The sequence below is a fragment of the Gobio gobio genome, assembly GCF_949357685.1.
Source record: "Gobio gobio genome assembly, chromosome: 1".
Classification (NCBI taxonomy): domain Eukaryota; kingdom Metazoa; phylum Chordata; class Actinopteri; order Cypriniformes; family Gobionidae; genus Gobio; species Gobio gobio.
In genome coordinates this window covers 72,480,409-72,507,050 of record NC_137097.1, presented here as the reverse complement: position 1 = coordinate 72,507,050, position 26,642 = coordinate 72,480,409, and the positions used below count along the sequence as shown (strand labels likewise).

General features: G+C 40.1%; 1 protein-coding gene across 1 annotated transcript; it reads left to right on the top strand.

The window, feature by feature from the left end:
* The first annotated feature begins 433 nt into the window (after positions 1 to 433).
* cbx2 (chromobox homolog 2 (Drosophila Pc class)) lies at positions 434 to 10,708 on the top strand. Its single transcript, XM_079813731.1, has 5 exons — positions 434 to 556; positions 635 to 678; positions 2,156 to 2,221; positions 8,678 to 8,747; positions 8,845 to 10,708. Exons 1-5 carry the CDS (start codon positions 473 to 475, stop codon positions 10,159 to 10,161), a joined length of 1,581 nt encoding a protein of 526 aa, XP_079669857.1. The 5' UTR covers positions 434 to 472; the 3' UTR covers positions 10,162 to 10,708.
* The last annotated feature ends 15,934 nt before the right edge of the window (positions 10,709 to 26,642 follow it).

Here is a 26,642-nt window from a genome sequence, read left to right as displayed (position 1 = left end):
AAGGTACAGTGCTGTCACTGGGGCGGTACCCTAAAGTAAAAAAAGTACATCTTTGTACCCCTAAAAGGTACATATCAGTACTTTAAGAGTGTGTATTAGTACCTTTTCGGTTTTGTACCTTAGGGTACCGCCCCAGTGACAGCAATGTACCTTTTTTTCTGAGTGTATTAAATTGATTTATACAAATGCGTTTAATTACATAATTCAACACAACTCGTGTTTACATTCTGTGAAATCTTTTATGTTAGGAAATTACAATAAGGTCAGACTATCAGACATTATTTATGCTGCTGACCAAAAACCCCAAAACTCACATTCTTAAAAAACGAGTGACGTCACGTGGACGGTGTCCTCCGAGGGCCACCGCGCGCGCCCTCTGCGCGTTTGCGTATCCGCCCCCTTCTGCCCTGTTCTGCTCTCCCTCTCTCACACACACACACACGTCGGTCACGGAGAACGAGATGAGAATGAGATGAGAACAGTCATGGAGGAGCTGAGCGCGGTGGGAGAGCAGGTCTTTGATGCCGAGTGTATCCTCAACAAACGCATTAAGAAGGTAACAAACATCCACACACACACACACACATTCAGCGCGCGTCAATCGTGATCCTCAACGCGTGTTTGATTTCCACAGGGAAAACTGGAGTATCTGGTCAAGTGGAGAGGATGGTCGTCCAAGTAAGTGTGAACTGCTACACATACTGCCTTTATTATGTGTGTGTGTGTGAGTGTATAGGTAGACTATATAGTGTGCATATGCATCATAAACACTAGTGCTTTGCCAACGCTGCGCTGTTTTACGCAATGTGCCACTAAACACCCTTGAATGTGGATCTCGAGAGAAACAATGAAAACAACAACAACAGCGTGTTTAACCTCGCGTCCACGCGTGTATTCGCGCACTGCTGTCTACTTGATCGCACTACTCGTTTTGCTGCATTTCTCTTTGTCTCCCAAGTTACTTTTTTTCCCCCTCCATGGTGTCTTTCCCTCAAGTTGTTTTTGTTTGTTTTGCTCCTTTTTTTTGGGTTCGCCTGTCGCGCGTTTCGACACAAGCAAACATAAAAGCAACATGTGTTGGATTTATTTGGATTTTCAGTGATAAACATCACGCGTTGAGTTTAACGCTCGGTCGGTTGCTAGGAAGCGAGTCGTTACATTGTATCAGTTTTTGGAACGCGTTCGCAACAATTTGTTCTTTTTGTGACGAAGGCGGTTTGATCTCGCGCCGCCTGTAGAACGCAACGCGCGTGGTTTGTTTCTCGAGGTTTTTTCTTCTTCTTTAAAAACTCCAGCTGCCCCCCAACCCCCGCTTAATGCCCCCGCTCTTGCTCTCTGTTACATTGTCGCCCCCTTTTTGCCCCGTCTATGGGCACTTGAGCTGTCAATCACACGAGCCACACCTCCCGCGCGCGCGCTTCCATCTGCTTCATTGATTATTTACATCTCTTTTTTTAATATTGTCCACCCAGGGTGATAAACCGACCACAACCGGGGGCATTGGAAGTGTCTAAAATAGATGATTGAGGAGAGGTGACTAACATTTGATACGTTTCATGCGTAACAAAAGTTGTTAAATACTTGTTGTGCACTGAAAAATTGACGCAAGTGATGATTTTATCACACTGATTGATTCATATGTGCATGCTATTCTAAAATCTTTCATCAAAACCTCCGAAACAATGTTTTCTTTCGGACTGAATGTCTCCAAGCCCTCTTGTTTCTCAACCACCTGTTATATAGAGACACTTTTCACCATGCAAACAAGTCCTCAAGCCTCGTCCTGCATTGTTTTCTCACTGGTAGTAGTAGTTATGGAAGTTGTAAAGCGTCTATTTTGGTACTTTTTTTGTGTGTTAAATCAAATCCAGACGGTCCAGACTCTCTGCTATGTAACGCCAACATGTCCCGTTTTACTCCACATCCCTTATGTTTACATTTAGATGCAAGGGGGGGCTGCAAAAATGGTGTGGTTTAGTTTAAGGGGCGTCCTGCGGTGTGACATGCTGTAATTTAATATGTTGGCATTGCTTTTTTAATGTGCATATGATTCATATTAATTGCTAAAGTGGAACAAGTTACACTTGTACTTTTTTTTTACTATCATGGCCTCATATCTACTCACATGCTAAGGATGCCAGTGTCTGTGTTTCAGGCATAACAGTTGGGAACCTCAGGAAAACCTTCTTGACCCGAGACTACTGGCTGCGTTTAACAAGAGGTAAGAGGTTTCTTCCATTGGACGAGCGGGCCTCTGTGCGAGAGCGACGCCCCCTTTTCTCCATGTGCAAACAATATGGGCTGCAACGCTTGGGAGGGCGTAAATGGGGCTCCATTCACAGGCCATTCAGGGCCTGCAGACGTGTCCAGGCTCACGAGGTCCTCCGCAGACGGCCTGAAAATCAAACATCGTTCAGCCTTTCACTTTCACGCTTTATGAAGACTCTTGGCTTACATGAGGCGTATTGACACCAGCTTTCTACTGTTCAGTTCAAACTAGATTTCTACAAAATGGCTCACTTTTCTCATGTCTTAACGCCCTCGCCAAGGAGAAAAAAAAACATAAGTCTGATCACTTCATATAACATGTCCAGACAACAAACAATGAGGATTTTCTTAGGAAACACCACTTTTTTTTTTGGCTAACACATCCACCCCAAAAACACAGAGAGACAAAAGAAATGTGATGCTTTTGTCTACATTAGAACAACAGAGGCTTCTGACAGGAAGTGAGGGGAAAGAACAGGAAGCGAGGACACGTAAACGTGAATGTTCATTCATAAAAACAGGAAATGAATTTCACAATCGACCCACTGTTGTGTGTGTGTGTGTGTGTGTGTGTGTGTGTGTATATTAGGGGTGTCCCCAACTGAGGATTTACATAGAAGACAAGTCTTGCTGATAGTCGAAATTGTGTGTGTGTGTGTGTGTGTATTAAGGGTGTCGCGATTTCGATATTAAATCGAAATTGAGTCACAATCTCGAACTTCGAATTAGGGGTGGGCGATATAGCCTCAAAATTATATCACGATATTTCAAGAATATTTGCGATAACGATATTTATGACGATATAGAAAAAAAATATATGGTTAATACGTTTTATTGGTAATTGCAGCTGGTAGGCAACAGCATTTATTAGTGCAAACAGAACCATAACATAACATTTTAGTTTAACAATAACTAATGTAATTTATGCCATGGCCTGATTCTGATTGGCTGGAAGGTGTGCAGTAAAATCGTTTAATGCACAGGTAGATGAATCCTCGTTCTATATTAATGCGCTGTTTTCATTTCAGGTGTGTTTACACAGAGCAATGTAATCGGTTTAAAAGTCCGAATGAAAATGCTGCATATACACACTGCTTTCATAAGGAAACACACATTTTTCTGAAGTGTTAAACTTTTTATTTTGAAACAAGTTATGAAGATAATGTTGGAATAATGACAGACATAGCCTGGCTACGCCATCTCACCTGACAGCGTTTGTCCCAGGCACTTTCTACTTCAACTGTACCTGAGGTGTTTCTTACAGCAACACCAGGTCGGTTTAGATAAAGTCTTGTGTAAACTGTCCACAGAATCGTTTAATCGGAATGACATAAAAGTGTGCATGTAAACGGGAAGCTCACACACACACGCGCGCACGCGTCACTCGCATTCAAAGAGCAGAGATCGCACTGCACATTCATGAGCATAGAAACTTGTTATTAAGGCCGCAATTTTTTATTTTAGCAATAAAATAGCTAAGTTACTGGATCACTACATTATATTTCTCAGCAACGATGGGGTTACATCGCTATATTTCAGTAATAAACCCACATATTCATTAAAGGATTAGTTCACTTTTAAATAAACTTTTGCTGATCATTTCCTCACCCCCATGTCATTCAAGATGTCCATGTCTTTCTTTCTGCAGTTGAAAAGAAATTAAGGTTTTGGAAGAAAACAGTCCAGGGTTTTTCTCCATATAATGGACTTCAATGGGCCCCAAACGGTTCAAATGACAGTTTCAGTGCAGCTTCAAAGGGCTTTAAATGACACCAGATGATGAATAAGGGTCTTATCTAGCCAAACCATCAGTTTCTGAGAGAAACCCAGCAGTATTTATGCTATTATTTTACCTCTTATCAGACGAACGTGATCATCTCTGAGCTCTGCCATAACTTCCGGCAAGTAAGGTCAAATTTGAGCGTGGTCATAGATGTATATCGATAGTAGATCCTTCATTCTACTGATCCGTGCAGTCGCTAATGAGGCATCTACGTATACATCTATGACCACGATCTAATTTGACCTTACTTGCCGGAAGTTATGGACTGATGGTTTGGCTAGATAAGACCCTTATTCATCATCTAAAGCCCTTTGAAGCTGCACTGAAACTGTCATTTGGACCTTGAACCGTTTGGAGCCCATTGAAGTCCATTATATGGAGGAAACCCCTGGACTGTTTTCATCCAAAACCTTAATTTCTTTTCGACTGCAGAAAGAAAGACATGGACATCTTGGATGACATGGGGGTGAGGAAATGATCAGCAAAAGTTTATTTAAAAGTGAACTAATCCTTTAAGAGAGACGCTGAACAAACGCAGTCACACAGGTACGAATCTCTCTCGCTCTCGATAATGAATCCAAAAAAATGCTATAATCCATTAATTCAAATAAATGTAATCTTACCCACTATATCTCTGTGTCTGATTTAAAGGGTAACTAAACCCCTGCTCAGAGCTTAACTCCACCCACTGGCAATTTTCAAAAAATGCTGGAAAAGTGGGCAGAGCCCGGCGGACACAGAGGGGACGAACCGAGGGCGGGGCTGAGCGGAGGGCGTGCACCTGAGACCCTCAGGGACGGATTGATTGACAGCTGTCTGACTCGCGAGTCGCAAAGATGGAGAATGACTGGAGTGACGCCAGCTTTGCAACAGAGCGGTCATTCTCCCACCTTCACCTGAAGTGGAGGAGGGTGGATTGTCTGTAACAGACACAAACCCGGAGCCTTATCAATGCGAGCCGCTGCTCAAACTGCGTTAACTCCCGATGCAGACGATGCCAGTGAAGCAGCCGCGCAAGAGAACCGACCTAATCTATCTGCGTCCGCGGCAACCACTTGCGTGTCAGGGTTTGAAAGCGCGTCTCATGTATGAAAATTATCTGTACACATGACGGGTGGCAATAATATCGCAAGAAAAGCCTGACGTGTACTGACAACTGCATTATTTAACCGTATTTTCTTCAATACAATGTTAAAGCAAGTGTCAAGTGAGTTTCATTCATAATGTTTACTTCATGTAACATGACAGTTGTTCTCAACGTGTGATTGGGGGAAACATTTCTGAGGGCGTGGTGAGCTCGTGCCAGGGGCGCGGATAGTGAGCCGTTGGAGGTACCATCCTACGTCACGATGTACCACAACGTCCAATAGGAAAATTCAACTGCAGTAGCCACCGTTCAACCTTAAGAGGGCAGCACTTTGGCGGTTTTACACCATATTTTATAGAATTAAAACACTTTTTACTCAAATGTCAAAACATTTACTCGAATCAATGAACAGCATTAATAAAGCCCCATTATTACAGATCATTAACTAAAAAAAGTTGGTTTAGGGTTTAGTTACCCTTTAAAGAAGGCAGAATGCTAGATCTAATGAGACGTGACTGATGAAAATAACTGTCAATGTTACCCTTCCGGTCAAATATTGCGCTGCAAACATCAATAGCAGCTTTACGTTGTCAATATTTAGTCAGTTTTCAAGATGGCTGACCTCTTGTAACCAAGTAGCTCCCTTTTTAGGTACTAAGTCGTTATCGGAGGCTGACATGCCGCTCTTCGTGTTCTGACAGGTGTTGTTGTTGTGCGCGCTAGGGAACGTAAATGCGCCATACGCCATTGTGTCGCTATATCATTGATATCGCAATATGACGCTTTTTTTATCATGTAAAAATGTATACCGGTATTATCGTGGACGGTATGATATGGCACACCCCTACTTCGAATTAAAAAATTGAATCGTCGATGCTGCCACGTCCCCATGTCACGTCCGGTTGCTTGCCAAGAGGAAAAAAGTTCGCGTGCAAATGCAATTACGCGCGCTGAGTATTCATAGCCGCAGACATGCGACCTTATTCGGTGGTGGAAAAAGCCGTTTTTAGGCATTTAATTAGCGTACTAGAACCACGCTACGAAATTCCTAATAGTTCGCATCTCACAGCTACGGTGATTCCCTCCATGTACAATAATGTCAAGGAGAAAGTTATTGAAGGTCTGAGCAGCGCACATTTAGTTGCCGTGACTACAGTATTTTAGTAATATTTTAGATCTCTTTCCATATTCCTAACTTTTTTACAGTTGCCTTGTCTTGTTCTATTATAAAAAATGTGAATGTTTTTGACAACTCAAAGAGCAGCTCTAAACAACATATCCGTCTTTAGGAATAACATGAAATAATGAAAAAATACAGTCATCATTCTCAGGGGATAAAAAGTAGTTATCAGTGTAGTATATGTTTAACTGTTCGTAAATAGTTTAAGACACTTAATTGTTCAGAGAAGACTATGGACATGGCTGTTTTATTGTTTTTGTTGTGAACTTGAATGTCATCTTCTGTGAAGAAGACTGCACTTACAAAAGAGAAACTAGATGGCAGGTTATTTTGCTTAAGTTTTCAATTGACTGAAGATATAAGTTATTGTTACATTATGTTGTTAATACATTTTTTAAATTTGACAATGTAGTGTGGTACATTGCGAACAAAGGTCAGATATTATATTGCATAAAAGTCTCGTCTAAAAATGGCATAGCAAGCTGTGCGTTAAAAATAAATAAATGTACAAATCGAGAATCAAATCGAACCGTGACCTTAGAATCGAATTTGGAGAATCGTGACACCCCTAGTGTATATATTAGGGGTGTCCCCAACTGAGGATTTACATAGACGACAAGTCTTGCCTATAGTCGACTGATAGTCGAAATCGTGTGTGTGTGTGTGTGTGTGTGGTGGGGGATAAACATTCGTTGAACGATTCCTCGTAACATTCTAAAGCCACGATGTACAGAACATCTCACTAAGATATAGAAGAAAATGTATACAAACATTTTGGATCAATAAAGCTAAAAAATAACAGATAAATAACTGCAGAAAGGCCACCCTGCAGACAGGATTTGCATTTCACATGTCGGCAAATCTAATCAAATGGGCTATTTTGCATGTGCGAGCACGCTCTAAGTACAACGCAACATTAATGCACATAAAATGATCAAAATCAAAAATTAATTTACAGAATATACCTTTCTACTAATAAGTCACAAGGTGCACAAGAACAAATGCGTGCAAAATGCCCAAAGTGCAGGGGAACATGTATTCAAAACGCAAGCCACAAATAGTTAAATTAGATGATACATGCTTAATACTATCCAACTGCAGACGCTGATGAATGGAAAAGGCAGGGTCTCGAGCGCAATACTTAAAACTGATATGATAGCTAAAACAGTAGGATGTACTCAGTTTAATAACCAAAATATTGGTAATCACTAGGGCTGCACGATTTGGGGAAAATATCTAATTGCGATTATTCTGGTTAAAATTGTGATTGCGTTTTAAATTGCGATTATTATTATTTTTACAAATGAAAAGTGTGTATGTAACATTGTGTTTATATATTAATATGACTAATAACAATAATAATAATAATTATTATTATTATTATTGCTAAATAAAAATAAGAAATATTACAATTACAATAACAGTTTCATTACTAAAAATTTTAAATGGAGTAATTTTATAATAAATATAACAGTATAATAATAGTAATATTTATATTTTACAGAAAACTTATTTTACAAAAAAAATGATGGGTTACCTGTTAGTATGCAGACAGCCTATGTCTAAAAATCATTAGAAAGGTCTAAGGATTTATTGTAAAAAAAAATATATATATATTATTATATAAATCTGTGCTGTTTATCTGTGATATCAATTTCTTAAAGTCTACGTCTTTAATATGAAATATGAGCCTCTTATGCATCCACTGTGGGGATTAAAACTCCTGTACATTGAAGAAAAACATATGGATTGTCATATAAATTTATTTATAAGTATTATTTTTCTTATTTTCTACCCAAAAGTTTAATTCATACTGAAGGCCAGAGGGCGCCCTCGAGCAGAAACTCCACATACGCCTCAGAGAAGTAATCGTTCGTTTTCAGGAAATCCCTAATGTGAAGCTCGCGCTGTAGCTTAATAAAACAAAGATAGAAACACTTTGACTGATTAAACATGAAGATAATACTTCTGCGACGAGATATGGTGTATTTGAGTTCTTCAAGCCTTCTCGGGTATTTTCATAATAATAAAGTATTCAGTGCTGATTGACATTCAGAAGCCACATCAGCTCGACTGACGATATGAAGTGAGTTAAAACATTAAACGTTGTATTTGGTTGGACAACAGGTTTATGAACGCTTCACTTTACTAGTTTGTGAAGATGTTTGACACATGTTGGTCAAACTTGCAGTGCTTTCAGACGGAGCAGCGTTTACTCCTGATCTTTGCAGCCTTTGCGTCTTTCATAATCGCACAAGCCAAATCGCGATTGCGGTTCGATTTCAATCGTGCAGCCCTAGTAATCACTGATATTTTGTAAGTGTTGTTGTTTAAAATTAAATATTGTATCCAATCTTAGGGAGCAGGAGCGGGAACTCTTGATCCGCAAAAAGGGAAAACGGCCTCGTGGACGACCCAGAAAAATATTGGTAAGTATGCCACAAAAAGATGCTCCAGATCTAGCAAAAACACAACATTTGCACCATGCGTTATGTTCTCACGGTGTTGTTTATGTCCGTTTCTCAGGAAACCCTTCCATCGGTGTCCAAATCAAGCAGCTCGTCCTCATCATCCTCGTCTTCTGGTTCATCATCATCTTCCTCGTCTTCTTCCTCGTCTACAGACGACGACGATGAAGATGATAACGACAGGAATCCGAAGCCGAGCCCTCGTCCGCGAGAGCATCACCCGGTCCCACAGAAGAAAGCGCAGATCGTGGTGGCCAAGCCGGATCCGCCAAAGAAGCGAGGGAGGAAAGCGTTGCCTCCGGAGCTGAAGGCGCTGCGTCAAGCCAAGGGACCTCGGAAGTTTCTCAAGCCCATTTCCAGAGACTCGGACCTCCGAGGGAGCATAAAGAAACCACTCATGCCTGCAAGCTTCACCTACACCGGGTTGAACCGAACCTCCGTAAGAGAGGCGATGGCACTACAAAACAGAGGTTCTTTTACCCAGAAGAGCTCTTTAAGTTCCCTCGGACGCTCTGTCGGATCAGCCTCTACGCCTCCTACACTAAGTCGGCCAGCACATACAAAAAACGCTTCAGATTTCAAGCTCTCTGTCTCGGATATGAGCAGCGGAGGAGCCGATCCCAAAACGCCTACGTGCAAATCTCCGGGAGTGGCAGCTTTGAACGTGCACAGCAGCAACGGACAGACGTGTCCACAACTCTCTCCGAATGTGCCGAGAAAACAGGAGGCGTTGGACCTTCAAAGATCGGGATCTCTCCAGAAATCTCCATCAAGCTCCTTTTCCTCGCTCAAAACTCCCTCCAGTCTTCAAGCTCTCAATCTACAGAGCGTCAGCAAAACGCCGCAGGGTAACGGCATTGAAAGCGCCTACTTGAAGGGCTCCTCCAACCCGGGCAGGAAAAGTTCTGGGTTCAACACAAGACACGAGCCGAGTCCTGCACCCAACGCCCCTAGTAAGTTCACGGCCAGCCAACAAGTCCTAAAGAGTCCGCAACGGGAGAAATCCAAAGCGGACGATTTGGCCGAGAGGCTCGGGAAGAAGCAAGCGGACAAGATTCTGGCTCAGACTCCGGCGACTGAGGGCCGAGATTCGCAACCGGTGCAAGCCTTGTCTAAAGATGCCGGGAAGCAAAGCAAGACCCTGAGCGAGTTGAGCACCGGAGAAGAGGGAAGCAGCTCGGATTCCGACCACGATTCCGAGTTTCCGAGCGACAACCGCGACCTGGCCATCTCAGTGCAGGCGGGGCAGGACTGGAGGCCGACGCGGAGCCTGATAGAGCACGTGTTTGTCACCGATGTCACTGCAAACCTGGTCACGGTGACGGTGAAGGAGTCGCCCACCAGCGTCGGGTTTTTTAGCATCCGTAACTTTTGAATGTCGTGAAACCGCAGCTACTCTGGGAAAATCGGGAGAAGTTTTCGAAGAAGCTTTTTTTTGGTGCTTCTCAATCTTCAACGGATTTTACTTGTTTTAACTCGGACTGTTTTAGCTGGTCAGTTTTGGAGTTCTTGAAGAAGACCAGCTCAATCAGAGACGCGTATAGTCTCACCTAATTTGAATTAAGACATATGTTACTGAACAAATGATTGACCGTTCATCCACCGCAGGGGGTGGTGTCTTGTTCTCCTGCTGTTGATTTGGAGTACTCTCCTAGTAAAGAAGAAAATCACAAGATCAGAACAAATGTATCCAAAGCCGAATCTCAGATCACGTCTCTTTTAAGGTGCCTGTTTATAAAGCTGTCCTCTTTCTGCCTGACAACAGTTATAACTGAGGGGTTGTTTTCCTTCTAGAATGAATGTGGGGATTTTTTTTTTTATACTACACAACAGTTCTCTGTTTATTTATTATTATTTCTTACTGGTTTTTGTTGTTAGATGACGTGCTGAAACACAGTAAAGATTCTTTTTATACAAAATTCATCATTGTCTGTTCTGAATCAAACCCGCAGTTTTAGAATATGAATGTGTGTATAATCAGGGGACTTAAGAAGATATTGACCCTATTTTTTAAGATATTATTTTCTTTTTTGTGACAGGACAGTGTAGAGTATACAGGAAGTGAGGTGTGAGAGAGGGGATCGGGAAACGTCCACGAGCCGGGACTCGAACTCGCCGCTACGACGCTATATGTCGGCGCTGCCCACGAGGCTATCGGTGCCGATTTGACCCAGTAGTGATTTCCTTAAGAGTAGGCAAAAATTACAAAATTTTGGTATTGAGATTTTATTTATATTTTCGAGTCTTCTACTCACTTACACCCCTTTTTCACCCGCATGAACTGGGTGCTAGTTCAGAGCTAGTACTGGTTCGGAGTTGGTTCGACTGACGAGCCTTCTAAGAACCGGTTTGCCTTTCCACAGGCAAGTTTCTTAAGGATAATGCTGTAAACTATATAGGGAGCCCTTACTTGCACATTATTACTATAATATTAAAGGTTAACAACATAGCCCAAAAGGTTAAGAACTATGAGCCTAGATTCAGCTGATATTCATGTTTAGATATAATAATCAACACTCAAATAACACATTATATGCAAACATGTAAACTTCACATAAGGCAGTTTTTGCATTAACTCCTAAATCTAATTATAAAATTAGGATTTTTTTCTCGTATTCGTTGTTGAAATATAATCATTTATACACAGTGGCGGTCATTTTCATGACAGATTTATCTAAACATACATTAAATAATCAAGACATCACTAACAGGTTAAGTAGAATTAATATATATATAGGCAATATTATTTAGTGAAAGAGTTGATTTCTCTAGTGAATTAACAGCTGTTTGACGTCTTTCTGCGGTTGAAACACTGATTGAGTGATTAACGTTACACGACATATGATACGTTTCAGTAAGTTTTAATGTATCCTCAACATACCTTAAGATATTAATTCATGTTTATTCTTCTGGAAGAGATGATTGTGTTCACTTGCGCGCGTCGCGCGGCCACTTAAATTGACGCGCCTATAAAGGGATCAGTCGTCACATTAAAGAGCATCAAAACGGCATATATCGTTTGAATTTCGTGATGAAATGGACTGAATACTTAATATGTTCGAGTAGGAACTCGGATTGAAGCGTGTTGTGCGCTTAAAACAAGCCGACTGTTAACTGTTAAAGATTGCGTTCGTAACCGTTCGGTACACACGCGCACCGAAATGAAAGCCCTGTACCGAAACGGTTCGGTGCGAATACGTGTACCGTTACACCCCTAGTATAGACAGACATTACAATCGAGCAGTTATTTGCTCGATTAGCTGCTATTTCCAAAATGGTGGTCACAAGTTTGTGTTGGTCTTGTTGGTCATGGTAACCCCAGCCCCTGACGCAAGCGGTTCTTACTTCTAGACCAGCAATGATTTGGTGCTACTTAAGAACCACTTTTCTTGGTTCAGAGCTGGTGCTTTGGGTGTCGAAAGACAAAGAATCGATTTGAAACTAGTCTCCGGCTCCGAACCAGCACTAGCTTGGTGGAAAAAGGGGTACAAGGCTGCTTATCCGATCAACCTCTGTTTTAGTGTAATACATGCTATACATAAACAAATACATGATACATTTTTTTTTATGATTCTTTGATAAATGGAAAGTTCAAAAGACCAGAATTGGTTTGAAATCAAAACTTTTGAAGGGACTGAACTTTCTATTTTTTGTAATGGTTGCTATATTGTAATAGTTAGTACACCCCTGCCTAGACCACACCTTTTATTTTACAATTATTTAAGTCTACAGAACAAAAAAATGACTTTCTTCAGTTAAAATATCCTTAAAAAGAAGATGAATGCAACACTGCATTAGATCTTAAGACTTGTGTTAGGTTTTAGGAGTGTATTTTGCCTTATTTTTACCTGCCGCTTATTCTTAAAACAAGTGGAAAGATCTACCAGTGCAGACTAAATCAATCTAAAATTAATATTGTATGCAGACTTGCTTCTCAATTATCTTGTTTCAATACATTTTAGATGTTTCATTGAAAAATTAATGTTCAAACTTTAGTTCTGAGAGTGTCCTTCTACTATGTACTGCAGCTCACGTGTTCAGTTTGCCGTCTGTCTGTCTGTCGTCTGATGTCCTCCGCAGTCCTGCACATCTGAGAGGACGTTTAATTACACAGGTTTAGAAGTTTTAAGAAGCCCTTTAATTTTCCCAGAATTCCACGAGGCGGCTTCCTGAAACTCTCTAACTGTGGTCTGTCTGGGCACACAGCCTCTTCCCCCGAACCTCACACGGACTTCCAACGTCCCTACTCCAGTGGCTTTACCTGCTTCGTTTGTTCAGGAGAGTCCACTTTATGTCAGATGTTTCTTCTAAAATCCCTGAGGAAAATGAAACGGGACACAAATGAGCCGTCATCATCCTGTAAGTTGTGGAGAGCAGCTCATATTGAGATCTCTTGATAAATGATTGGAGACATTGTTGAGGGTCTTTTTCCTCAGAAGAAACATCTAAAAAGAAGCAGAAAAACAAGATAGTAAAGATATCTCATCTTTGGGTTGGCATGAAACTCAAAATACATATTTCAGCCTGATTTACAATGTTTTTGACACGACAAATTAGCGCTGACAACAGACAGTGTAAAGGCAGGTTTTCACCCAGAGGCAGCTCGACATGTCTGCAGTCACTGATCCTCTGCAGCTCGAGCGCCTGCATGTCGCCGCAGGGCTAGTGTTATCAGTGCTGGCTCATTCCTGAGCGGAGTGAGATAATCAGAGGCGAGCAGAAGGAATGAGATAAGAGGACACACATGTGCTGAGGTTTTGCTGCAGTGTTTCACCAGCAGGTACCTCAGTGCTGGCTTATGTAAGCTGCTGCACGACTGCCAAACGCTGCAGACCTGACATGCTGAGCAGGAGGCTTCGGATTACAGCCTGAGCTCCTGGTGCTCAATGCTACTCTGTGTTCCTGTGGGCCACAGTTAAAAACGTTTAACCTAGAGTTCCCTTACACTCAATGGCCTAAAAGCACTTCTGTGGACAATATTGTGTAAAATGCTATTAACATGTTCATGTCTCGTCCCAAAATCACGATTTTAGATGAAAGAAAATGCCTTTATTGCAACATTATATTTGGATATATATATATATATATATATATATATATATATATATATGGCATGTTTTGTTTTGACAAAAGATTTGACAAAAGCTTGAGCTGACAGTAGAGTAGCTTGATTTAGGACACAGGAAATGTATAGATATTTAACAAGATCTGTAAAACTTTCATCAACCAAAAAGTTTTAATGGGTGAAATTTCAATATTATTACGGAGTTAGAACTCTATTCTTATTTAAATTTAATAAATGCTCTATTTAGATCACCACAGGTAAAACCACACTAGTCAAGTCAAGTCAAGTCAACTTTATTTATATAGCGCTTTTAACAATGTAGATTGTTTCAAAGCAGCTTTACAGTGTTAAACAGGAAAATAATGCAGCATAATTTTATTCAGCTGTATAGCCATTCTGGAAAAATTTCAAGTATCATACAGTGACAGTGTGGGCTTTAGATCAATAATTTGATCAGTAATTTAGTTTAAATGGTTAAATTAGTTTATTATTTAGATGTATTTCGATGTTTAGTTGAAAAATTTAGTGTCCCCAACTGAGCACGCCAAGCCAGAGGCAACAGTGGCAAGGAAACCAAAACCCCATTAGGTGACCTAATGGAGAAAAATAAACCTTGGGAGAAACCAGGCTCAAAAACACTACAATACATGCTTTTCTGACTTGGTATTTCTGTCCAAATATCAAAAAATCCTTAAATCAAGATGCTTTTACTAAGGAAAATTACATATTTTTTCGTGATTCCTGGGGGAAAAAAATCTAAATGAATTGAGTTTTTGCTTGAAACTAAATAAATTATCTGCCAATGGATTAGAAAAATAATCTTCCTTAAAGATTCCAAACAGAAACATTATTTTTCTTACCCCATTGGCAGATATATTTGCTTGTTTTAAACAAAAACTCACTTCAATTTTATTTTATTTTCCAGAAAATAAGAAAAAATATCTTATGTCATTTAACTTATCTTGTAACATCTTGATTTAAGATTTTTTAGATATATTTAGACTAGAAACAAGACAAAAATACTAAATGACAGCATTTTTTGCAGTGCACACAAGGCAAAAAGTGATACATACATACATACATACATACATTATATATATATATAGATTGGTATTTAGTATATAGACATATAAATACAAATGCACAAAACTGCAAGTTTATTAAAATAGTCTGCAATTTGGCCTTTATTACTCATTTATTACATGTCTACATTACAAATTAAATCAAATTAGATATTAACCTACATTTCTGACAAATTACCACGGTTACAGGTAGTGTTACCACAGTAAATCCATGATAAATTCGAAATGCGAATTGTTGTTTGAAAAGTATTTTGAATCGGCTCAGCTGATTTGCACGTTATGTTGTTTATTAAGTCAGCGCTGTTTAACTGGATTTAAATTAAATCAAATCACAGAGAGATTCGCAGCTCGTTGCGGAGACCTCAGCGCTGAACTTGAACACTTCTCATTGGCTGTTTAGTGGGCGCGTGATCGAGACACTCAACAGGTAAACACATTTGTTCAGAGTCAGAGCTCGCGAGTTGCGCAGAGCACAAGCAGCGCTGTTTCGTTCCGCTTTGGGCACTGTTTCCCTGGCCTAAAGTCTAGTACTGCCACCTTGTGGTGAAATCGTGAAACTGCACGATTTGTAAATGATCCGTGGCGGGCCACATATAATATATTTTAATAGACGCGCTGCGGGCCGTTTGAAAATCACCCCCGGGCCGCATTTGGCCCGCGGGCCGGACTTTGGACACCCCTGCCATAATGACAACGTGAAAGAAGTTTGTTTGAAATCTTGATACTTTGCTGAAGCACCTTTGGCACCAATTACAGTCTAAAGTCGTTTTGAGTTTGATGCTAATAGCTTGGCACACCTATTTTTGGCAAGTTTCTCCCATTCTTCTGTGCAGGACCTCTCAAGCTCCATCAGGTTGGATGGGGAGCGTCGGTCCATTTTCAGATCTCTCCAGAGATGTTCAATCGGGTTCAAGTCTGGGCTCTGGCTGGGCCACTCAAGGACATTCACAGAGTTGTCCCGTAGCCGCTCCTTTGTTATCTTGGCTGTGTGCTTAGGGTCGTTGTCCTGTTGGAAGATGAACCTTCGCCCCAGTCTGAGGTCCAGAGCGCTCTGGAGCAGGTTTTCATTAGGGATGACTGTACATTGCTGCATTCATCTTTCCCTTGATCCTGACTAGTCTCCCAGTCGCTGAAAAACAGCCCCACATCATGATGCTGCCACCACCGCTTCACTGTAGGGATGGGATTGGCCAGGTGATGAGCGGAGCCTGGTTTCCTCCAGACATGACGCTTGCCATTCAGGCCAAAGAGTTCAATCTTTGTTTCTCGTGGTCTGAGAGTCCTTCAGGTGCCTTTTGGCAAACTCCAGACGGGCTGTCATGAGCCTTTTACTGAGGAGGGTCTTCCGTCTGGCCACTCTTCCACAGGCCTGATTGGTGGAGAGCTGCAGAGATGGTTGTTCTTCTGGAAGGTTCTGGAAGGTTCTCCTCTCTCCACAGAGAAATGCTGGAGCTCTGTCAGAGTGACCATCAGGTTCTTGGTCTCCTCCCTGACTAAGGCCCTTATCCCCCAGACAGACCATGGCATATATTTATATTATACAGTATGTACATATTTTATATACAAATATAACCCATTTTCTTAAATATATGCATGTGCATGTTTTTTTATATATATATATATATATATAAATATAAATAAGGGCTGTCAAAAGATTAATCGCGATTAATCGCATCCAAAATAAAAGTTTGTGTTTACATAATATATGTGTGTGTACTCTGTTAATTATTAATACATTCATGTATATATTTAAGAAATATTTGCATGTATATACTGTATATACATTTTTATAATCTATAATATATATAAATATAAATGTTTTATATATAAAAATAATATTTTTTTCTTAAATATATACATGCTTGTGTGTGTATTTATATATAAATTAATTAACAGAGTACACACACATATATTACGTAAACACAAACTTTTATTTTGGATGCGATTAATCGCGATTAATCCTTTGACAGCCCTAATATATATATATATATATAATTATACACAGTACACACATATATCACAATATATACAAAAATATATATTTTTAAATCGTTTTTATACAAAAAACTTTTATTTTGCAATTAATCGCGATTAATCGGTTTGATAGCACTAATATTTATATAAATTACAGTCACATATGTGACATATGATACAGTATATAACAATGTGTTGTGTGCTAGCAGTGTGTGTGTACATAGTATGTACTCATATATATTGCAGTGTTAAACACCATTGAGATACTATTTTTTACTATCTAGCACCTTTGAGATATTATTTTTGTAAGTTTTTATTTATTTTCTGTTTTCATGTCAGTTAAAGGTTTAGTAGGCTAATTTCCTCCTCACAGTGAGATTTAAGGCTCCTCATGGGCGTATGAAGCAGGCGTGACACACAGGCCGATCAAGTCCATCAACATTATTTCTCACAAGGTGCTTTCTTTTCTTTTATTTGGATTAATGCACAACAATCTGAGTGTGTTCAGTCTTTCTCAGCGTGCATAATCCTTCACATTGAGATCTTTCATAGCATTAATAATCGGTGTGAATTCATCGGCACACAGTCATCTGTAAAGTCTCAGGCGTTAAACAATAGTTGTGCTGTGGAAAGGGTGGAGACGAGGGAAACTAACAATCATCTCTTCCACCCGCACCTAAACACACCAGCAGCAAACGTGTGTGAGCTCTGAATGACTGAGAAAGAAAACGAAACAAACACAAGCGAAGTCTGAGTTAAGAGAGCTTCACTGTCATCACTGCTAAACATGATACGATCAGCCAAACTATGTTTATGATTCAGGTAAAATAAATGACACCGGTTACAGTACAACATCAGTGTGTATTATGCTCAAGCTCTACTATTGTACAGTTACTTACGGTTAATGATTACACATCTGGAGATTTTCTGTTTTTTATGTGCACTCCTGCCATTTAAAGGCCGTTTATTAAAATGCTATTCTGACTATTTTGATTGGCTCGTTTGAATTTGCAGCGCACCACGTCTGCCAATCACATCAATCCACATAAGCTTTAGGCTACAACCTGTCTGAGAGTTGCCAACCATGGGCGAGTCATAGTCACCGAGTTAATTAGTGTGCTGGAAGTTTAAAAATCATTTCATCCAGAAATCTGTATAACCTCAGAACGATCTCAAAGCAAAAAGAGGTGCTACATAAGCAGAACATGCATTTGAGTTGCTCCTAACTTAACTTAAAAAGCTACAAATTATCAACTTAAATATTTTAGTAGTTGGATCTTGGCTAGCTTTAACTACACTCTGGGTTAAAAACAACCCAAGTTGGGTTGAAAATGGACTAACCCAGCAAATGGGTTGTTTTAACCCAGCGTTTGGGTTAAATGTTTGCATAAAGCAACCCAATCGTTGAGTTAAAACAACCCAATAGCTGGGTTAGTCCATTTTTTGTTTTTAACCCAGAGTTTTTTAGAGTGTAGCTAATTCAATAACTGCTACCTTGCTAATTGGTAACACTATTGGTGCATTAAGTATAGAGGTTTAGATTAAGGGGTTTGAGTGATCAGTTATCAGTATTTAACCTGACGAAAATATATTTATTCAGTGTTATCCACATTATATTCCACCCTGGGGGGCATTTTACTCCACCCTGGGGGCGGGGGGCATTTTACTCCATCTTTGGGGCATTTTACTCCACCCTGGGGGGGGGGGGGTGCATTTTACTCCATCTTTGGGGAATTTCACACCACCTTTGGGGCATTTTACTCCAACTGTGGGGCATTTTACTCCAACTGTGGGGCATTTTACTCCACCTTTGGGGCATTTCACACCATCTTTGGGGCATTTTACTCCACCTGTGGGGCATTTTACTCCACCTTTGGGGCATTTTACTCCATCTTTGGGGCATTTCACACCACCTTTGGGGCATTTTACTCCAACTGTGGGGCATTTTACTCCACCTTTGGGGCATTTCACACCACCTTTGGGGCATTTTACGCCACCTGTGGGGCATTTTACTCCACCTTTGGGGCATTTTACTCCACCTGTAGGGCATTTTACTCCACCTGTGGGGCATTTCACACCACATTTGGGGCATTTTACTCCACCTGTGGGCCATTTTACTCCACCTTTGGGGCATTTTACGCCACCTGTGGGGCATTTTACTCCACCTTTGGGGCATTTCACACCACCTTTGGGGCATTTTACGCCACCTGTGGGGCATTTTACTCCACCTTTGGGGCATTTTACTCCACCTGTAGGGCATTTTACTCCACCTGTGGGGCATTTCACACCACATTTGGGGCATTTTACTCCACCTGTGGGCCATTTTACTCCACCTTTGGGGCATTTTACTCCACCTGTGGGGCATTTTACTCCACCTTTGGGGCATTTTACTCCACATGTGTGGCATTTAACTCCTTCTTTGGGGCATTTTACTCCACTTGTGGGGCATTTTACTCTACCTTTGGGACATTTTACTCCACTCTGTGGAACATTTTACTCCATCCTGGGGGGCATTTTACTCCACCTGTAGGGCATTTTACTCCACCTGTGGGGCATTTTACTCCAACTGTGAGGCATTTTACTCCACCTGTAGGACGCCACCCTGGGGGGCATTTTACTCCACCTGTGGGGCATTTTGCTCCACCTTTGGGGCATTTTACTCCACCTGTAGGACGCCACCCTGTGGGGCATTTTACTCCACCTGTGGGGCATTTTACTCCAACTGTGGGGCATTTTACTCCACCTGTAGGACGCCACCCTGGGGGGCATTTTACTCCACCTTTGGGGCATTTTACTCCACCTGTGGGGCATTTTACTCCAACTGTGGGGCATTTTACTCCACCTGTAGGACGCCACCCTGGGGGGCATTTTACTCCACCTGTGGGGCATTTTGCTCCACCTTTGGGGCATTTTACTCCACCTGTAGGACGCCACCCTGTGGGGCATTTTACTCCACCTGTGGGACGCCACCCTGGGGGGCATTTTACTCCACCTTTAGGGCATTTTACTCCACCCTGGGGGCATTTTACTCCAACTGTGGGGCATTTTACTCCACATGTGGGGCATTTACGCCACCTGTGGGGCATTTTACTCCAACCTGTGGGGCATTTACGCCACCTGTGGGGGCATTTTACTCCACCCTGTGGGGGCATTTTACTCCACCCTGTGGGGCATTTACGCCACCTGTGGGGCATTTTACTCCAACCTGTGGAACATTTTACTCCAACTGTGGGGCATTTTACTCCACCTGTGGGGCATTTTACTCCACCCTGTGGAACATTTTACTCCAACTGTGGGACATTTTACTCCACCTGTGGGGCATTTTACTCCACCTGTGGGGCATTTTACTCCACCAGGGGGGCATTTTACTCCACCTGTGGGGTAAAATGCCTCCTTGCTACAAATTAAATTTTGGTTGAAAATCTAATAACACGAAAACTGGATATTTTTCATACTTGATTAATAATTTATGTCATTATCACTGAAAACTAGGATAACTATTCTAGACACATTTAGGTTTGGTTTCACAAAAAAGTTACACTAGCATAGCAAAACATTAGACACTCATAAATCTCCCACTTAATGTTAATGTTGCACACACATTAAATAACAATAGCACATTAAATAGCATTTACTCTCCCTTTTAAGTGTCATGGCAAAGCATGCTGGGAAATAGACATCCCAGCCCAGTTTCAGTTACATTTAAGTTTGTCTAAATTAAAAGAAACAAGTTCATAAAACTCAAAACAACTCGCGTCAGTTTTGGGAACTCAAAAGAAAAAGAAAGTTCTAAATACTCATAAAAGTGAGTTTGATTGAAACAATGACATAAGGAGATAAGAAATGCAAACACATTTTTTTTCAAATGCCTTTTTTCTTGGTGGGGCAGTTAAAGGGTTAATAAAAAAATCGATTTATTATATATTTTCAAATATTACATAATTCATCAATGCCCATTTGTCATGTATAATACACCAACCAATCGTGATCTGGCAGAACAAGTTAAAATTTCATTGGGCGATGTGAAGTGAGCGGTAATTTTCTGCTCTAATTCATAAATCAGAATTGAAAATTACATGCACACGAACTAACCTTCAGGAAACATCCCATCAATTTTAAAATATCGGCCTCTACCAAATGGTTGATATGTCACTTTAAGGTAAAGGTAACGGAATTCATACACATACATTGAAAATCAGAAAATATGAACTATAATATTAATTTGAAAACATAATCAATATAAAAAAAATTTGTATATTGAATCTTCTTTATTTATTGAAGTATATGCCATTCAATATTTCAGGAAACACGGGAAATTATGTTTTCTTGGTTTTTAAAGGGTAACTAAACCCCTAAACCAACTTTTTTTAGTTAATGATCTGTAATACTGGGGCTTTATTAATGCTGTTCATTGATTCGAGTAAATGTTTTGACATTTGAGTATAAAGTGTTTTAATTCTATAAAATATGGTGTAAAACAAATGGCATTTAAGGCTGTTACGTTTCAAGAAACACGCCTATCAGTGATAATCCGGATCCTCTATTGGGTCATCAAGATGGCTGATATCAGCATCAGAGTCTTGGGGGTTTTCTGGTACAAAGGCCTGAAGTGTGTGTGTGTGTGTGTGTGTGTGTGTGTGTGTGTGTGTGTGTGTGTGTGTGTGTGTGTGTGTGTGTGTGTGTGTGTGTGTGTGTGTGTTCTTGTGCCATTGAAACTGTTGACATCCATCTAGTAATTGTAAACAAAACAAAAAAAACAATCTCTTACAATTTTTGTAAAACTAGTACACAAGCATTTGTCATTTAAGACGTAATTGCCTCTGATAATTATGATTTCCACGCATTAATTCTATGAATTTATTATATTTACAACAAAAATAAATAAATCCAAAAGTGGCAAAAAAATACATATATTTCAGTATATTCATGGAGAAATAACAATAGCTGTGTTTATGAGCTAAGTTTATATTTCTCTGCAGAAATGGATGATTGAAAACCTTAGCTTAGCTTTTCTACGCTTTCCATAATATGACAACTCGACCATTTGGTTGAGCACGATTTTGAAAAATGATTGCAAACATGCTAAAGTTATTTCATGGCACCAAGTAACATCATTTTGTAAAGTTAGGGCTCTTACAGTGTAAAAAAAATTGCTTACCTTGCAAAATTGTTTTTCTTTCTGTCATCCATGTTAGTAGAAGTGTTGTGACAAGTGCTGTTGATTGACATGTTGACATCTAGTGGATTTTTTTGGCATAACACACCTCAACCAGACGTATAGAGATGGCTCAATCAGCTTGAGTTAAAGCTACACTGTGTGATATTTTCCCCCATCTAGTGGTGAAAAGGTAAATGACCATCCAGTGAATATTAGTTTCTGTTCCTCTCAATTCCGATTTCGTTTTAACTCCTACGGTGGCCGATTTAGTCCAAGATTAACATGGCTTCCAGTTCGACCTCGTCCACATTCGACAAGGTGCCATCGAGTGTTAAAACGCCAAAGGCGAAGCTTGAATTTACGGGTTTGTCCCTCTTTGGCTAATGTACTTTCAAGATGGAGGGGCAACATGTCGACCCGCATTCGAACCCCTCACCCGTATGTATTTTCAATAAACTTACGAGAATACTTTATTACTTGAAAGAAGTAAATATACATTAATGAGCACATATATTTTTGAAAGAACTAAGTGTTTTTAGCTAATAATAACCATTTGGTTGAGCAGGCAGTAAAATCCACACATTAGCTTTGATTATTGATGATTTTTTTTTTTTTTTTACTTCCCCCGAACAGACTGTGGGAAATCAGCCAGTCAATCAAAACGCACGCAACCCATAATGCAACGCCTCAGACCGACTGATATGTAAAAATGACTTTTGAGCCGTTCGTTTCTATTGTATACATTGTCCTGTTATTATAGTGAAATTTATTTTGTTTTATTGACCATAATATTATCATTGATATTTGTCTGAGAGGGGCACTTTTGATTAATTTTGAAAAAGGGCAGGGGCTCGAGCACCAAAAAAAAAAAGCTCCCGCTTAAAGGGATAGTTCACCCAAAAATGAAAATTAGCCCATAATTAGCCCCTCAAGTCATCCTAGGTGTGTATAACATTCTTCTTACAAAAGTCCAGGCTAATTCAAGCATTAGAATTAGATTAATAGTTGCTCTGTTTTTGAAGTCCATAAAAAGTGCATCTGTCCGTCATATAACTGCTCCACGAGGCTCTGGGGGGTTAATAAAGGCCTTCTGAAGCGAATCGACGCGTTTGTGTAAGAAAAATATCCATATTTAAAACTTTATCAAGGAAAGTTCCAGCCGATCGCCTTCTGTGGAAAAGTGTTGAATGTTGAAAGTGAAACTCAGGATGTGTCCGTGACGTCATGGCGAGCGGACCTGGTCGCGTTAGTCTTTCCATCGGCAGGGGAACTTTCAACTATTTTTCCGTAAATTGAACACGGAAGGCGGTCGGCTGAAACTGTACTTGATAAAGTACAAACGCATTGATTCGCTTCAGATGGCCTTTATTAACACCCCAGAGCCGCGTGGAGCAGTTATATGATGGGCAGATGCACTTTTTATGGACTTCAAAAACAGAGCAACTATAAATCCAATTCTAAAGGCCCTTTCACACCGGACGCGTAACGAAAAAGCGAAGCGGAATCGTTCGCGGCAAAACCATTCACATCAGCCGCGACGCGAGTTTGTGAGTAGCAGCGCATCTGAAGAGACACACACACTTCAGGAACCAGTCGATCCGGAGCAGCCGTGTTTCCAGTTATGCTTCCAGTTGAGTCACATTGTAAACATTTAAGTGCCACAGTCGTACTGACGGAAACACATTCACTTTCTATAGTCGCGGACACAATTAGGTTAGAAAAAAATCAATGTATTGATTATAATATCGTAATCTGTAGCCTATAGTGGGCAAACACGGCTGCATCTGTACAGCTGTAAACGCAACTACAGCTGTAATCTAGTGGGAAATGCGACACCTGGCAAAGGTTAATGTTGATTGAATGGCTAGTGACATAACTGGACATTTCGTCACCTTTGTTTCCTTGTATGTGATTGGTTTAAGCCTTTTCTGTCTCTGCGAGTGTTAAAAAAATCGACATCAAAACGAAAAAATAAACGTTTTTTCGCCGCAGCACATTCGCATTCGGTGTGGAAGCTCTCATTACACAAACAGCTGATCAAAAAATAAAACCATCGCGCAAATTATTTGCGCGTCAAAATCGCGTCCAGTGTGAAAGGACCTTAATGCTTGGATTAGCCTGGACTTTTGTAATATAACTCAGATTTTATTCATCTGAAAGAAGAATGTCATATACAACTAGGATGACTTGAGGGTAAATCATGGGCTAATTTTCATTTTTGGGTGAAGTAAACCTTTAACTACTTCTCCATCTTCCCACCGATTTCAAATTTCAGAGCGTTAAGTCGCAGTTTTAATGGTCAATGTTGGGCTGTATTTGGATTTCACTTTCAATATGAGCATGGTTTACAGGAAAGAGGGTAATTGTTAGCCAGCATATATGCATCTGCACACGTATGTGGAACATTTAATGCTAGTGGAGCGTTTCATTAAGATTAGTATGATATTCCTCAAACAAACTACAACTGACTTCCAGCCACAGCCTTAGACGAAAACAACTACAGATAAAAGAAGACATAGATCTCAGCAGAGGAGGATTAAACAACTCCACCAACAGCATTACCAGCTTCACGCATTACTAACCAGACTGACTTTATTTCTGTCAGACGTCTACAGAAGCTCTTATTGAGAATCAACAGAGGTTCAGTTAATGTTTGAGGTGTTAATAGTCGCCGTTATGGGGATCAGTGTTTGCTTTAGTTGGGCTCTTGACCCTTCACTGTATAACATTAGTTTTTCTCAGTCTGCTTTAAATGTGTGTTTATAAAGCATATGGCAAGAGAAAATATGAAAATATGAAAATATGTTCCATGGTTTAATGCTCTGATCATGGTTGATGTTTAATTTGATGGTAATTGTTTATAGCAAGCCTGTGATTCCACAGCTTGAGGTCCAGCATCTACCATGGATTTCAGGACATATAGTGTGAAAGTACCTTGGAGTAGTACCGTTTAAATACCATGGTTTATAATAAAAGTACTTTTTATGTTGACCACTCTAGCCCATTACAGCAATTAGAGCAGCTTTTTGAATGCTTCGGGGGTCGCATTAAGGGGCATAAAGACTATCCCATTGAATAGTGGACACTAGTAGTGTTGTAGTAGCCTACTCAAGACCGGTCTCAATCTTGTCTTGGTCTCAGATTAAGAGGATTTTGTTTCAAGACCAGAACTGCTGGGATATCACTGAACTGCCAGTGCATTGCCTGATTTATTTATGAACATCATTAATGTGATTGGATGAAAAACTCACTGCTTCAGATGCAATCAATAACTTATTTCTAATTTGATTTATTTTATTGTGCCGATTCATAAATTAATTAGGGATTGTGTCAAAAATGTCAGCAAAAAAATGTTGTGTGTTCAAAAAGCATCACTTGGGCTGGTTTCGTTTCAGGGCTCATGAACACAAACACACCCTGAAGCGCTGAGATCAGAGCGATCTCTGATGAGCTCCTGACTGAGTCAACCGCAGTTTATTGTTGGCCTTGATGATTTGTTAAAGCTCTCTCTGTAATCAGACTCTGCTCTTTATCTCCTCACCAACACAGAGGCCGTTCTAACTGCTTTCTTTTCACTCCTATGCAGTGTGTGTGTGTGTGTGTGTATGTGTGTGTGTATGTGTGTGTGTGTGTGTGTGTGTGTGTGTGTGTGTGTGTGTGTGTGTGTGTGTGTGAGTGTGTGAGTGTGTGAGTGTGTGAGTGAGTGTGTGAGTGTGTGTGTGTGTGTGTGTGCGTGCGTGCGTGTGTGTGTGTGTGTGAGAGAGTGAGGGTGTGTGAGGGTGTGTGTGTGTGAATGAGTGAGTGAGTGTGTGTGTGTGTGTGTGTGTGTGTGTGTGTGTGTGTGTGTGTGTGTGTGTGTGCGTGCGTGCGTGCGTGCGTGTGTGCGTGTGTGTGTGTGTGTGTGTGTGTGTGAGGGTGTGTGAGTGTGTGTGTGTGCCAGATGCAGGGTTATAACTGTTAACTAAAATTAAAACTAAACCATAATTTTTTTTTAATTACTTGAAACAAAATAAATGTTAACGGAAATAAAATAAAATACATTTTTAAAAATTATTAAACTTTTATTCCCAAAGCAATATTTTAAATTCTTTCATTAATAACCAAAACTAATAAATACAGATAAATAAAATCTACATTGACCATTTAAAAAAAATGCCAAAAACGCAATAACTGCAACTTTAAAATTAATGTGAAAACAGAAAAAAATAAAATCTAATTCAAAATATTAATAAAAACTATATCTGATACTAAAAAAAAGAAAAACTTAATCTATACTTTTTTTTTTTTTTTACAGAAACTGGGAGGGTCTAAACTAAATTAATATTAATGAAAAAAAAAAAAATAATAATAATTTTGGGACTGCAGAAGAGCTGAATGAAAATATTCCCAATAACTTAGTTTGTGATTGTGTGTGGGAGTGTGTGTGTGAGTGTGTGTGTGTGTGTGTGAGAGAGAGAGTTGTGAGTGTGTGTGAGAGAGTTATATGTGTGTGTGTGTGTGTGAGAGAGAGAGAGTTGTGTGTGTGTGTGTGTGTGAGAGAGTTATCTGTGTGTGTGTGTGTGTGTGTGTGTGTGTGT